At 33.4% G+C, this 16,400-nt stretch overlaps 1 protein-coding gene across 2 annotated transcripts in view; it reads right to left on the reverse strand.

Annotated features, from left to right (window-relative positions):
* Positions 1-623: 623 nt before the first annotated feature.
* The window catches only part of LOC145259958 (aspartate aminotransferase-like), a 146,465-nt gene continuing 130,688 nt past the window's right edge, over positions 624-16,400 (reverse strand). For both annotated transcript variants that reach the window (XM_080117935.1, XM_080117936.1), the window contains exons 10-13: positions 14,389-14,471; positions 10,452-10,605; positions 5,751-5,927; positions 624-1,351 (exon numbers count right to left, since the gene is read on the reverse strand). In XM_080117935.1, coding sequence (XP_079974061.1) covers positions 1,310-1,351; positions 5,751-5,927; positions 10,452-10,605; positions 14,389-14,471 — 456 coding nt within the window. In that variant the 3' untranslated portion in view covers positions 624-1,309. The remainder of the gene's footprint in view (positions 1,352-5,750; positions 5,928-10,451; positions 10,606-14,388; positions 14,472-16,400) is intronic.

Consider the following 16,400-nt stretch of genomic DNA (forward strand, 5'->3'; position numbering starts at 1 on the left):
TCATAAATGGTGTATTCATATTTTTTGCAGACTGTTATTCTCATCTTCATAGTTCTCACCACGTGATGAAACAACTATCAAAGGCAGTAATTACTAGGGATGCATTTACAAAATTCAGCATTCCTATCCTGTTGTAGTTAACCACCTCAAGAAGGCCAGAGGATGAGTTGGCCGAAACCTGTTGAAACAACAACTCTGAAGATGAGGATACCAATCTGCAAAAAAAAAAAAAAAAAAAAAAAAAAAAAAAAATACACCGTTTTTCTATCATAATGAATTCGCAGAAAGCTATGCGGTTGGAGAGCTTCCTTGCATTTCCTCTCTCTTTACCATACTTTACTGCAGCTGACAAAAATCTTATAGAAATATCCCGTTCTTTAATAGGTTCCTACCTCAAAAAAAAAAAAAAAAATGAAAAACATTGTTACAGTAAAAAAAATCTTTCAACTTTTCTGGAAAATAAAATCTAAAAGTTTCCCAACAAATTCATATTTTGTGTGGGGGTGGGGGAATTTCGACGTCAACTTGAAAACTAAACTAAAAGATAAACAGTATAAACTTAAAAAAAAAAACAATCACATATTTTTCTAATAATTCTTACAAGTTAAAACATATTCATTAAACTTGCTGTAGATTTTTATTTTACATCCATTTTTTTTTTTTTTTTTTTTTTATTGCAGTTGGTATGCGATAAATGTTATTGTTTCCTGCTGTCTCTACTTTGATCAGCAATCAGAATATTCTGGTAGTTTGTCAACTGCCGGTTGAGGCCGAGCCAACGTCATAGAAATCTGGCTCAATATGTGCAAAAGTAACTAGTAATATTAATAAAATGTGTACTGACATCCTTTTCTTATAAAAAAAACAAACAAAAAAAACATTCATGTCTAGATGATTCGTATTAAAGTAAGGTCTCCAACTTCTTTTTCTTATCTTTCTATTTCTTATACTCAATTTTCATTTTTATTAAATGGTTGGCCTCAAGTAAGAACGCGTATATTGTCACCTGACAATGTCTTTTAAGGCTGAAACAATAAATTTATTGTAGCAACTTTTAGTACTTTTGTTTACCTAAATTGAATAATATATATATATATCGTTTGACATTTTGAATACTATGATGTGTAGTGTCATTTTTTACATGCATAAATGTTGTGGTTTATGTGTAAGTTAAAAGATTGTAGTAATTTTATTGATTGGAAATAATGTTGCTGCCGTGGGAATATATAGATTTTTTTTTTTTTACGATTATATTGTAAACAGTATGAATTACATAATGTCTTTTAATATTTGTAAGCCTTTTTTTTTCTTATTCATTCTTCAATAGTTCTTCTACCCAGGATACCAATTCCTGCAAAAAAGAGAAAGAAAATGAAAATCACATTTAATTATAAAAAAATCTTTGCTTTTATTTTAAACTAGCGGGGGTACCCGGCGTTGCCCGAGTGTTTGTTTCCGGGACGGGGGGGGGGGAGTTTTAAAAAATGTTATGGTAGGTAAGTAGGAAGGATCAAACCCGGAGTCATGAGTAAAAGTAGGAAAATAAAGTGTGAAAAAAAAAAAAAAAAAAAAAAAAAAACATCTGCAACGTTAACAGTTCGGCCACCAAGAAAAGTCCATTCCAGTTGTTTAAGAAAAAAAAAAAAAAAAACGACTACGGTAGGTCGGCGCGAACGTGAAAATATAATGTGAATTGTCCAGCACGCTAACCACTACGCCACAGAGCACTGCAGCTTAGTTTAGTGATTTTAAATAACTTCACATGAAAGAACTACGAAGCCAAACCGGTGTTCTCTTCTCAACTGTTCCTTGTGAACGATCCCCAAACGGTGTTAAGTGGTGGCAGGGGGAGGAGGAATTTATTAGAGAGAAAATATTTTACCACTTCCATTGATCTTAACCGATTTTGGCCGTGACTTCTCAGCAGAAAAAGTATAGAAATCTAAGATTATCGAGGAATTTGAGAAATAATAAGCCTATAACACACCTCAGATATTGTTCTGCCGTTTGTGCATATTATATTTGCATGAAATATCTTGATTTTTAATCCTATTAATGTCAAAATCCGACGGGAAAAAATGAATTCATTTTATTTATATAGAGATAACGAAAATTGAAAAGTTGAATTTCAGTTGAACGCAATGTTATCTATTTAATTGTAATGTTGAAATTAGTAACATATCCAAAAGTTATGAAAACTGATAAAGTACAAAATTAATTATTAATGGAAATTGTTTCTGAAATAAATTACGAGTTTTACTTAAATAATCAGTTCTTTTTTATAGCGGGGGGGGGGATAACTGCATTAGGTCAGGGGAGCTAACTGCAGTACTATCGGATGGTTGGATCGTAAAAGTAAATATTTTATAAAGGGTTAAAGTGTTACATGATAAGGGCTGTCCCCTTTTCATGTAAGTATAAAAATAGAGAGATTTAGTTAAAATGAAAATGAAATAGAATAGACGAAATTCGAACCTCGTAAATTAGGTTTAGAAATAGATTACGAGAGAGAATTAGAAAATGGAATGTAAAACAAACCATTGTTAAGCTTAGAGATAAAATAGTTTCAAGAAAAGAATGTGCGTTGTCAATTCTGTTATGAAAAATTCAATTGAGGAATGCAACTACAAGATAATTTAATAAACATGTTTTTAACATATTGGAAATATAGGTTACTGGGAATATAGGTTAAAATTCCTTTTGTAAACAAAGGAAAAAGTTTTGGACACGCATGTCCAGAACACGTGAAAGAATACACATGTTTTAACATGTGTATGACGTCATGGAAAATGGGAAGTTCTAGATATAGTTAGAAACTTGAGGAGAAACTGGGGGAGAGTCAGAGAGCGTCTGAGGACGACAGACGACAGTGCAGACATGGACATTCGAACGTCTAGAAGCGAGACGGTCACTTTTGAAACTTAGAATGTGAAGCTTTGAATTCTTGACTCAGAAAACCATGGCCGGTCGTGAGAAGAAATAAACTCATGTGTTTTTATAAACGTTGTCTTTGTGTTGTAATTCTACGAAAAGGTAAAGTGAAAATTGTTATTATATGTCTATATATCTGTGTTATAAAATGTCTTGACATACACATCTCATATCTACAATGTGAACTCTACATCTCATAGCAACACTTCTAAGCAATGAACATTTAATATATATGAATCTCTTTATAACACGAACAATCATGTTCCAATTAGTTAAATATTATTACATAAAAGATGTACTTTGACAAATAGATGATCGTGTGACATCCACATTAATTGTAACAAGACTGACTGGATTACTTCCCCTGACTTCATGGTGTTTGATTATGTATAAACTTGAAAGCCATTTCAAAAACAATTTTTATTAATAATTAGAGTAAGTAATCCCCCCCCCACCAAATGTTTTTTTTTTTTTTACTAATTTCTAAACGCTATTTCCTTTAAAATTATTTAAATCAGTAATAGTTATGATTGTTGCAGAAAAGATCGATTTTGGTGCAAATGTACGTGCATTATCTTGAGCTATGTGTTATAATTAAGTTTGATACATGCGTGATAATATGTAAGTGTCCTCTCGCCTACACAGAGAAATATCGTCCAGCATTGGTTGTCAAAGGCTGTATCATCGGGAAGCAAAGGTCATTTAAGCCAAAACAAGAATAACACCTTGATACATGCATGATGATATGCAAGTGTCCTCTCGCCTACACGGGCGAAAGGACATCTCAGTGCAGACTCGACTTTCAATATGAACTAAGAGAATTGGCTCCGAAGGTGATTCAGTTCTCGCTTAAATTTCATGATGATATTACGTCCTACCCTCTTCTCGTCCTTCACCAGAAGTGGCCAGACACGATAAAGCTCCAACCTTCTACGAAGGTCGTTCTAAAATTAAAGCCTCCTATATTTTTTTTTTTTATTTTTAACCAAAATAAAGTTCAGCTATGAAAACGGGAGTGGTACCATTAAAATGAGCGACCGTTTATGTTTCAGAATTTATTTTTCTACATAGTCACCAGCATTCTGAATGCGCTTTTGCCAGGAATCCATTGATGCATCTCTGCTTCTGATGCATGTCCACATCAGGGTTGACTTTCTTAGAAACTCACACCGTCAATATCTGAAACAGAGAAATGCAATTTACAAGCCTCTCTGATCCATTCGGGAGTAATAAAAAGAAAAATAGGAGACATTGCTTTTGTACGCCTCTCCTACATTCCGTTTTTGACAAAATTCAGTCTATGAAACAACTCATGTTCCAGTTTACCCTTGGAATAAAGTTGCTTCATTCTTTAGTGGAAATTTGTAATTGATTTTTTTCCAGGAAGATGGGAACTCTTTTTCTTATTCAATGTTCAATTCCAGTCAGATACATCCAGAGACAACTAACTCTACGGAATGGTTTCATCATCCTGATAGTCTTGCAGACCCATCATCTATAAACTAAAACTTGTGATATGAACGTGCAACTTTCGGAGCAAGTCTAGAGTTCAACCCAATAAAAAAAAAAAAATACAGAAAAATGATTATGATGTACATGCCCATCACGAAACGAAAATGTCATATTCCAAAAATCACATGAATTGATCAAATAGCTTTTTTGTATATAGAAATTTTTTTTTTTTTTTTTTTTTTTTTTTTTTCGATTGTTAGCGATTTTAATAGTACATAGCCATCTTTTTGATCTTGGTAGTTTAAATCGAGTTGTCTCTCTTTATTAAATATGGCATTTCAGACAACGTCATCGCTTCCTCATGAAATTTGATTATCTTTGTTAAACAAAAAAACTGCTAGATCAATTTACATGAGTTTTGGAATATGATATTTTTGTTCTGCGACGGGTAGGTACATCATAAAGATTTTTTTTTTTTAAAATTAGGTTGAGCTCTGTACTTGCACCCAACTTTCTGATTCCAATAGTCAGCGGAGAATTATAACAAGAGAGGGTGTTAACAAAATCCTCATCTCTTTGGAGGGGTTGGCTTATTTTTTGTTGGGGGGAAATAAATAAAAAAAAAACAAAAACGAAAGGACATCAATGAAATATTTTGGTTCTTCTTCGTTATAATAACAGAATTTGACAATAGAAAAATTGAGTTATCGTTAAAAAAAAAACAGTCGTTACTTTTTATGTCAATATCGACTAAAAGCAATGTTATTCATCTAATCCACCTATACGAAATTAATTAAATATTATTTCATTATTACATTTAAAAAAATGTACTTTGACAAATAGATGATTGCATGATATCCACATTAATTGTAACAAGACAGACTGAGTTACTTCCCCTAACGTGATGCTGTTTAATTATGCATAACTTAAGTTATTTCAAAAACTATTTTCATTAATAATTAATTTTCTATCTTATCGTTTTTTTTTTGTAAATTTTGGATATGTTACTAAATTCGACATGACAATTAAGTAAATACTATTAGTTTTGCTTGAAATTCAATATTTCGAAATTTGCTTTTTATAAAGAAGCGTCAATATTTTTTTTAACATCAACTTGTATAATAGTAATTTATTTTTTATTTCGGACTATTATTCTCATCTTTATTAGTTGTTGTTTTTCATCTTTTATTGGTTGTTGTTAAAAAAACAAAACAAAAAAAACAACAACTAATAAAGATGAGAATAATAGTCCGAAATAAAAATAAATTACTATATATAATGCTCATCTCAAGAATGAATTCCAATTAAGGAATAATATATAAACTTGTATAATTGAATTGCATTTTTTTTTTTTTTTTTAAACTTACCTTTATTGCCTCGTAGAGTGATGTACACTGCATTCTAATAAAGTCTTCGGGCAAGGGAGTGTTCAGTCCAATTTTACGACTGAATTCTAAGGCTTTTTTACCATTAATGTTTACGTAGCATATTCTCGCTGTTAGTTCAGTGTCTGGTCGTCGAAAATCAGGTGCACATGCCAACATCTGTTTGTTTTTTTTTTGTTGTTAAAAAAAAAAAAATAAAAGATTGAATATGAAGTTCCAAAAGAAAATCCGGTGCTTTTTCAGAATTACACTTCTGGCAGCAATTAAAAGTAAAGAATTTTTTTTTTTTTTTTTTTTTTTTTTTACAAAGGAATCACCACTTAAGGCCCAGGGGCCACTCGAGAATAAGGGTTAAAGAGTGTACAGTGGTCAAAAGGACAATATCATAATAATCGTTAGAAGTGTAAATTTGATAAATTGGATTACTTAAGGGGAATGGCTCATCAAGAACTTGTTTACATTGGCCTTGAAGACGGCCATATTGTAGTCAGCTGGCGTTTCCTTCAGGGAAACGGAAAAGAGTTCCACAGGTATGCAGTTCTAAAAAAGAAGCTTTGTTCATGGAATCTACGTTTAACTTTAGGCACAGATAAAGAGTGTGGGAAATTATTGATAGCGATGTTAGCTAGATGTGTGCTTTTTTTTTTTTATTATGTAGTTACTTGCGATTGAAAAATAGGATATAGCAAAAATTTCAGAAAATAATCCAGTAGAAATATGATTATTTTTAAATATTAAGATATCAATAATATGCATGATTTTATGCTGTTTTTATTCTTTATGCCAAAAAAGTTCTTTCAGGGGAGACAAACCAAGCATAAACACAATGTGAAAATATTAAAGGTTGCTGCCAGATCAAAATAAGAGAAAAAATTCTGCCTTAGTATACCCTTCTCACTCCTCTAATGATGTCCAGCGAGTGACCTCACTAAATTCAGCCATTCATGGCCCCGGTTAGTCTTTAGGTTTTCGGCCATCACTCTGGGGAAGGTCTTACGTGTGTTGAAAGGTCCTATCTGGTGAATTACCAATTCCCCCATGTAAAAGATTGAAAGAGCAAAATCGTCCAGCATTGGTTGTCAAAGGCTGTATCACCGTGAAGCAAAGGTCATTTAAGCCAAAACAAGGAAGAATAACACTTTGATGACTGGTCTTTTTAGATAATGAAGCAATAATTATAATTATATAATAGGAATTCATTATTGAGATGAGTATTATTTATTACTTTATTTATTGCAGACTATTATCCTCATCTTTTTCTTAGTTGTTGTTTCACGACGTTTCGGCTAACTATTCGTCTGGCCTTTGTCAGGTGGTAACTGCGACAGGATAGGAACTCCAAATCTCCTAACTGCATTCTCAGCAATTACTGTCATCCATACTTGTTATCGTCTCACCATGTTTTGGCCAAGTAAGCCTCTAGTCGGCTTTGGGTAGGATTGAAACTGCTATCTTCAGACAATTCTCACCTGGAACCATAGAGATTCAACGTCTCTATCCACTGCGCCACAGGCCCCGTGAAAGAATAACTATGAAAGATGAGAATAATAGTCCGCAATAAATAAAAATTAATAAATAATACTCATCTCAATAATGAATTCCAATTAAATAATATATATAACATTCGGTGTGGACCTGACCATGGAAGATCAGATAATAAATAAACGTGGATTTATAAGACTAAAAAATCCAATCATGGCGCATTACTAACGATTACTATATTGTCCAATTTCTACTGTACACTCTTTATCCCTTATCCTCGAGTGACCTTTTGCCCTTGATAAGTGGTGATGCCTATGTAAAAAAAAAAACAAAAAAAACTAAATTTCTGTTATCTTATAAAAAAAAAAATCCCCAAACTAACCCTAACTTAACCTTAAAGTAATCCTGAACTTCTGTTTTATTATTTAAAAAGATTTAATCCCTAAACCTAACCCTAAATTTGTGTTATCTTATTAAATCCCTAAACTAGCCACGACTTGGCCCTAAATATAGCAGCCTAAGGATCGTGTTATCATTGGAATCATCCAAGCAGTTTATGGAAAATGCCTGGAGATTTCGAATTAAAGTTTTGTGATTTTTTTTTGGCCAAGATTTTTCAATGAAAAATATCATTTCTGTGAGTACGAAACTAATTCAAGAAAAAATTAACTGAAAAATGAAAACAATATCCTTGAATAATTATTGGACAATTTTTACGAAACTTTTAGAAAATGAAAATTCAAAACAAAAAAAAAACAAACATTCATTGCATGTTTCATGAATATTTACTTTTTGAATAAACAAATAATTGAGTGGAAAGAAAATGTGGAGGGGGGGGGTAGGATTTTTTTTTTCTTTTTAAATTTTTTTTATTATTTCGTTTTGTTCAAATGAAGAGATAAATATTTAATTTTTTTGGTAAAACTTGCGGAGAATGCTCTGTTTTACGGTTGCTGTAAAAATGGAACAAAATTTAAAATTCTGTTCCGTTTTAAAAGGAAAGTAATTGAAAGAATAACTTTAAAAAATCCTACTTTTTACATATAAAAACATTTTATTAACAAAAACGAATAATTGAATTTTAAAATGAAAAAAGTCAATTTGGTATACCTTTTTGGTATTTTTTTTTGCATAAGTCCAACTCAGCATTCACATTGGAAATGCCGACTTTTACAAGTTTTCGGGTATGCTTACAACGCATAAAGACCCCAACCTCCTCATGTTAAGAACGGCTTTCGGAATAAACACCCCCAACCTCCCCATGTTAAGAACTGCTTTTGGAATAGACACCCCCCAACCTTGTCAACATACCCGAAAACCTATAAAAGTTGGCATGTCGAATGTGAACCATGAGGTGGACGTAATATAAAAATGTACCGAATTTAAAGCAGAACAAAATTTAGATTTCCGTTCCATTTTTACAACAACCGTAAAACAGAGCATTCTCCACAAGTTTACCAAATTTTTATATAATAAACCAACGATAGCCAACAAATGTTTTTTTTTATGAAGTTTTGTATTAGAATTAAGACGCTCAGCATTTTGGCACCTTCTGGCGTTTCTGTAAACCGCCCAGATGATTCAAATGATAGCAAGGTCCTTATCCTGCATATGAAACCACTATCAATAACTTCCCCCACTCTTTATCTGTGCCTAAACCTAAACATAGATTCAATGAACAAAGCTTCTTTCTTGGAACTGCACGTCTGTGGAACTGTCTTCCGTTTATCTGCTTTCCAGCTGACTACAATATGGCTGTTTTCAAGTCCAATGTAAACAAGTTCTTGATAAGCTGTTTCCCTTATGTAATCCAATTTTACCAAATTTACACTTCTAACGATTACTATATTGTTCTTTTGACCACTGTACACTCTAAACCTTATCTTCGGGTGTCCTCTTGGCCTTAATAAGTGGTGATTCCCTTGTAAAAAAAAAAAATAGTATCATGGCAAATATTGACCAAATATGAAGTGAAAAGACTTTGCAGAATTAAATAAAAAATGCCCATCTTGATCAAATAATCTGACAAGAATGGAGTTGTGGACTCATGTACTGTTTTGGTAAAAATGCCACTGGCCCGATTTGAAGGGTGCTGACCTCTTCCAATGGAATCTCTTCCTGAACTCCCTTAACACCTCAACATAGTATTCCTTGTCGACTGTCCAGTGCACGTAGATCATGTCCGTGCTATCAAAGAAAAGCATCATCATAAGTTTCTGGGTAGATTTGCTTTTTCTGGCCTTCTTGGATCTGAGAGAGCCAGTGTGCTTTCACTGGGAATTCTGGTCTCTTGGTCTCTGGATCATAGCAGTAGATCCAGCTTTCATCCCAGGTCACTAGAGCATCAAGAACTGTGGGATCTGAACTGATCAGCTCGACCATCTCCATGCTGTCATGACAATGTCCTTCCTTCTGATCTTCTCTGAGCACCCTTAAGACAAATTTTGCGCAAATCTTCCGCATATTCACTTCCTTGCAAATTGTGTACAGTTCCCACACTGACATCAAACTGTACACTTATTATCTATAGACACACGATGGTCCTTATCCATAAAATTCTTTATTTGGCCAATCAACTCTGGTGTTCTGACTTCCTTACTCCTCCCACACCCCTCATCATTCCTCTCTGCCTTCCTTGAATCTCTTAGACCATTCAAAAACTGATGCTCGATTCGTGCAATATGGTCCAAAAGCAGTCTGAAGCATTCCATACGTTTCTGTGACATTTTTTTTTCCAAATTTAAAACATAATTTTATTGCGTATTGTTCTTGTCCTCACGACAAGATTGCATTTTTGAAATTCACCAGCTGTGACAATAAGACTGTAGTAGGATGTATTCCAATTCCTGGTGTCACTGTTCATTTGAACATGAAATCATAAAAATTGGTCAGTCATCTCATAAGATGTATAGCAATAACATACTGAACTTTCAAGAGTCTACAACAATTTCAAATGCCTGTACAAAAATGTCTGGAAACTTAATGAAGGTACCTTGTATATAGAACTGGTTTAAATAGAGGCAGCAACATACCGATAATGTCACATTGACAACTGAAACAAAAAAGCAGAGGAAAAAAGAAATGTCACAACTTCATGTGATCCATGACTCCATGCATCAGGAAAAGGTAGACCCAACGCATAGAAATGGTTTCTTGCAAATATGCCATGGAATTGTGTAAAATAATTTAAAGTTTACTCACACTGACTGACTTTTCTTGAGACAGCAGTTGGCACATCTCTCTTCCAGTGGTCACTCCGCGTTTTTTCAGGGCTGATCTTAAAATTTCAAAATCGGGCATAATGTAGAAACCTCCGTATGGATTGACAACTTTTAATCCAACAGCCGACATCTCTCTATAAAGAGGACAGAAAAATATTAGACAATAGATAACAAATATAAATGTGAAATCAAGCTGAGTGTAAAGTTGTTAACTTTTTTCTTTCAAAGGTATTATTACATTTTAACGGGCCCAACACGTTGTAGACTCTGTCGCAAGGAAACAGAAAGAAAAAACTTGACCCACTTTCTTTTTTTAACAAAAGCCTTTATATCTGGTATTTCCAACCACACGTTTTTTTTCTAAATATTTCAACAGTTCATTTCTCATATTCATTCTTTTTTGTGGACTGTTATCCTCATCCTCATAGTTGTTGTTGTTTCACCACGTTTCGGCCAACTCATCCTCTGGCCTTCTTCAGGTGATTAACCATGACAGGATAGGAATGCTGAGTCTTGTAACTGTATCCCCAGTAATTACTGCCTTCCATAGTTGCTGTTGTTTCACCACGGTTTTTGGCCAATTAATTCTCTGGCCTGCTTTGGTAGGATTGAAACCGCTATAGATAGAGGTGTTAACTCTACGGTTCCGATCCTACCCAAAGCAAGCTAGAGGATTAGCTGGCCAAACGTGTGGTGAAAGAACAACTACGGTAATCAGTAATTACTGGGGATAAGTTACATGATTCAGCATTCTTATCCCGTTGCGGTAAATCACCTGAAGAAGGCTGGAGGAGGAGTTGCCTGAAACGTGATGAAACAACTATGAAGATGAGGATAACAGTCTGCAAAAAAAAAAAAAAAAAAATGTACAAATTATGATGCCTCATCTCAAAGGATTAAAAAAAAAACAAAATGCGGATGCGTGTTACTTTTTGTCTCTGCTCTGACGCCACCTACGTGTATCGAACACGTGTTTCTCTTGTCACGACTAGAACACACCTGCTCCAAACACGCAATATCCTTTTTATCTCTGCTGTGACGTCACATCGCACAGCCGGCTTGGTCATTTGCATATGTATTATGCTGCTCCTGCTGGTGCTCACAGCATGAGCAGCTCTGTTATACAAGTTATGTTTCTGAATTTTTGAGGTGAAGATTGATAATATGCATTATTTGGATTGTCTGGACTATGATTCTCATCTTGATTGTTATTTTCACGTTTTGGTCGATGTAACCTCCAACCTTGTTCAGGTGCACCTTTTCAAACTTGGGAATCTGCAGATATATCTTGACAATGGCTATTATTGGTGAATGGTGGTAAGAATTTTTTGGTTCTTTTTTTCCAACGAACCATAGTCGTTAGAATTTAAAATGTCTTTATAAAAGCCAAAACAATACAAATTATCAATCCTCATTTTAAAAATTCAGAAACATTATATCAGATCGGCTTGGATCTGAATTACTACATAAAAACCCCAAAAAAGTTGACACTTTTTCCATTTTATAAACCCAGTCAGGATACCCTAACAATAAAGCAATCACCTTTCCTAAAGGGCAGAATAATGCTTAGAAAGATGGCCTAGGATGGAATCGAACTATAACCCATTCTGACAAAAGGTCTAGTTGACCAAACGAGTACTAAGGTTGTCAGAATCTATCAAGCATTATTCGTTTAAGGATTTTTGTCCAAGTCTTTCATTGGATAAATACATCCGGTTTTATTTGAGCTTTAAAATTTTTTCATTTTGATGAAAAGGAAAAAAAAAACTTGAAATTTCCATTGGGCCCTACTAGTGATTCAAATATTTTCCATAATTTCAATACAATTACCATGTAGTGGACTGGTGGATATATTATACACATCCCCCAGTCGTACAAAATAGGAAAAATGAATTGCATTGAGAAAGGAAAAATGAATTGCTTTGAGAAAGGAAAAATGAATTGCTTTGAGAAAGGAAAAATGAATTGCTTTGAGAAAGGAAAAATGAATTGCTTTGAGGAAGGAAAAATGAATTGCTTTGAGGAAGGAAAAATGAATTGCTTTGAGGAAGGAACGAACAACGTGTTAAATTGAATTAAACGAACTATTATTTATTTCGTGAAGAAACAAATGAAAGAAAAGGGTACAACACTTGTTTAGTTTGGCTCGCGTCTCTCATTGTTTACTGGTGAGAAGGAAAATCTATTGTTGTGGAGAGAGAGAAAGAGAAAAAGAAAGTCAATCCAGTTTGGCGTGCGTCTCTCACTGTTAGCTGGTAAAAGGGAAAGTCTATTGTAGTATAGAGAGAGAGAGAGAGAAAATGAGAAAAAAATCAATCCAGGCCATGGAGATAGAAAACGTGTAAGGTGTACGTACAGTCTGTTAGCTCTTGTCCCACACACAGTAGCAGGTGGCGTGAGGCACGCGCCTGCCGAAACGGCGGTGGCTGGTCCGTAGTCCACTCAGCTCGGAAGGCGAGTTGGAAAAGAGAGGAAGCAGCTTATTGCTCTTGCTTTTATAGTTGTTTCCGGTGGTATTTTGCGCATGTGTGGATTTCCTTCAAAAGGGAAGTGACGTTGCCCATGTGTGCGTACATGTGTGTACGTTAGCGTGTGTGTGTATGCACGTGAATGTGGGTGTATGCACGTGAACCTGAATATATCTACGTGTGTGTACGTGTGCGCGCATGTTTGTGTGCGCGTATGTATATGACAAGAAAAGTGGCTTGAAATGTGAACGTGTGTTTTGTGTGAGACTAGGAAAGGCTCCCACAACCAATTCTGTTTTAAATTCTTGATTCCGATACAATTAGCGATTCTGTTCTATATTTTTACAATTACTGATTCCGATTCTAGAAAAGGTATAATGTCATTCTTTTTTGTGTGGGCTGGATGAATTAGCAGAGAGTCCTCATCTACTTTTCTTTTTTGTTTAACAAACTTTTGAATGGTTTTTCTTTGTATATTGCATCCAAAATTTGGATAAAATCATTGTGACATTTTTATCTCTATTTTCTACTTGTCACTTGTGCCATTTTTACTGGGCCATTTTTTTATGGAGCCATTTCTGCCATAATTCGTTATTTTAGTTTTGCTGGTAGTTTAAAATGACTATATTTTACCAGCAATAGAAAATTAAGTTAAATAAAAGAATCGCTTTTGGAATTGGAAATTGGGCTTAACTTTTTTTTTTGAATCTGACATGATAACAAAATTTCAAATTTTTTTTGATTCCCAATTCTGATTTATTAATTTTTCTTTTTTTGAAAACATGCTTCCTTTTTATTGTCCGACTCGCAAATAGGGAGAAGAGCAGGAATTATAAATCCTACAAAAAAAACAGTAGCAGAGTGACTGTCGTTTGATTGTTGCAGACTTCCATTTCTTGTAATAAATAATTCAACCAAGAATTCTTTATAAGTTTTAGTTTCGGTTTCGATTATAGCAGATGGCACTTCAGTAATCTATTTTTTTATAAATAATTTTATTAAGAATTCTTCATAAGTTTTGGTTTCAGTTTCGATTATAGCTGAAGTTATATATATATATATATATATATATATTTTTCATAAGTTTTGGTTTCAGTTTAGGTTTAAGCTAATACACCCAAGTCATATGGATATGTATATTTTTTTAGTTTTGAAATCGTAACTTTATGAAATATAAAAATCCGTAAAACATTAACTTTATAATAATATATATGAAATCTGCAAGAATTAAAATATCGTATTTAAGCGTATTTTATGACCGGGCAATGCCATGCGTCCCTGCTAACTTAGATAAATACTTTTGCAGTTTTAACAAAAGAGCTACAATAATATCGGAGCGTCTCCATTTACACTGAACATCTACAGAATGCCAACATCAATATATTACATATGAATGAGTTCCCTGTGGAATTTCCAGAGGTCTCGTTAGATAAAAATATAAAATCTTACCTGTAACAAAACTCTCCAATAGCTGACATAATTCTTCGTACGTGGTTCAAATAGTCCTCAAACAAATTCTCAGCTCGCAGCATCTATGAAATGAAAGCAAAAATAAATAAAACAAGAAAAAAAAACAAAGAAAAGAAAAATAAAAGAAAAAAGAAAAGAAAAGAAAATAAAAAGAAAAGAAAAAGAAAATAAAATAAAAATAAAAGAAAAAAGAAAAGAAAATAAAAAGAAAAGAAAAATAAAATAAAATAAAATAAAAATAAAAATAAAAGAAAAAAGAAAATAAAATAAAAAGAAAATAAAAATAAAATAAAAATAAAAATAAAAATAAAATAAAAAAGAAAATAAAATAAAAAGAAAAGAAAAAGAAAATACAAAGAAAAAAGAATAAAAAAGAAAAACAAAATAAAAAGGAAAATAAAAGAAAAAAGAAAAAAGAATATAAAAAAATAAAATAGAAAATAAAAATAAAAAATAAAATAAAAATAAAAAATAAAACATAAAATAAAGTAAAAAATAAAATAGAAAACAAAAAAATAGAAAACAAAATAAAAATAAATTAAAAAATAAAATAAAAATGAAAATAAAAATAAAATAAAATAAAAGGAAATAAAAAGCAATAAAATAAAAACAATAAAATAAAAACAATAAAATCGATAATGAAAAGGAGTAAATACCAAGTTTCTATAGCTGGCAAAATAAATGAATTAACAATCATCATATTCGGTTTACCGTATGCTTTCTATGATGCCTTTAAGATACTGACTTCCAAATAAACCTATCTCTGGCCAGGCCTTTATTTATCATTCTTTCTCTCAAATCTATTTTTATCACTTCCCTCCATGTTTTCATTTGCCTTCTCCTGTGCACCGAACTGATACCATAACTCTTCTACATCTGCTGACCCGAGAACTCTCATCCATTCAACGTGGCCACACCAACATGTCTCCTGTTTTCCATACATCTCCATATACTGTCCAGATTTTAATCTTTCTCTGAGGTCATCAGATCTAAGCCTGACTTTAAAACTCCTATTATACAGCATTACTAATGTAAAACCTTAGGTTTTCTGTCTGCTCTGTGTTGTTGCAGCCATTGCACCGGCTGAGATTAGCAGTTGTACTTAAAAAGTGTCGTTGGTTCTGCATACAGCTTTTACCATTATAACTAAGTAGGGTTCAATTATTTATGTTAAACTTGAAAACAACCATGTTATAGTAGCTGAGAAACAGCCACATGCTAATGAGTTCCAAAAGTGAACCAATTTTGGAAAAAACCTCCGTTCATGAAACTTTTGTCTAGTTTTAGGCAAAGTGTCATGTGAGGACATTTTTCTCTTTAAAATATGAAGAAATTACAGTTTCATCTGTGCGGATTGTAATTGTCTGTAGTTTTGAAATGAGGTGTTTTCATTGATTGAGATTGTCGGACTGACTTCCTCATCTTGGTTGTTATCGTCACAACGTTTCGGCCGTTTTGCCCTCCGGCCTTCATCAGGTGTTTTGTATCGAACTGGGGAACCGGCTGAAGTCTGAACACGGTACCCCCGTAATAAAAATAAAGGGTTGGGTTCGAGACTCCTAACAAACGGTTCCCCAGTTCGATACAAAACACCTGATGAAGGCCGGAGGGCAAAACGGCCGAAACGTTGTGACGATAACAACCAAGATGAGGAAGTCAGTCCGACAATCTCAATCATCTGTGTGGATTTTCTAACAACTTAGTTGTGGTGGCTCTCGTGTGTCTAAATCGATGGGGGTATCATCATATAACATTGCATCATTCTTACATAATTTCTTTCCATGCAACGCATGTCCCTAACTCTTATTGACCAGGTTTCACCTCCATGCATCATCACACCACCTACACATGCCTGAGAGACTCATTTCTTGGTCAACAGTGGTAATGCTCTGTTGGTTTGTAATGCCAAAAACGCTCTACCCCAACGCATTTCACCTTGAAAAATTGTCTTATTTTTAGTCTAATCTGTTGCTAAAATTGTTGGAAATAGT

The sequence above is a fragment of the Euprymna scolopes genome, chromosome 35 (assembly GCF_053919585.1).
Source record: "Euprymna scolopes isolate OS-2025 chromosome 35, ASM5391958v1, whole genome shotgun sequence".
NCBI lineage: Eukaryota > Metazoa > Mollusca > Cephalopoda > Sepiida > Sepiolidae > Euprymna > Euprymna scolopes.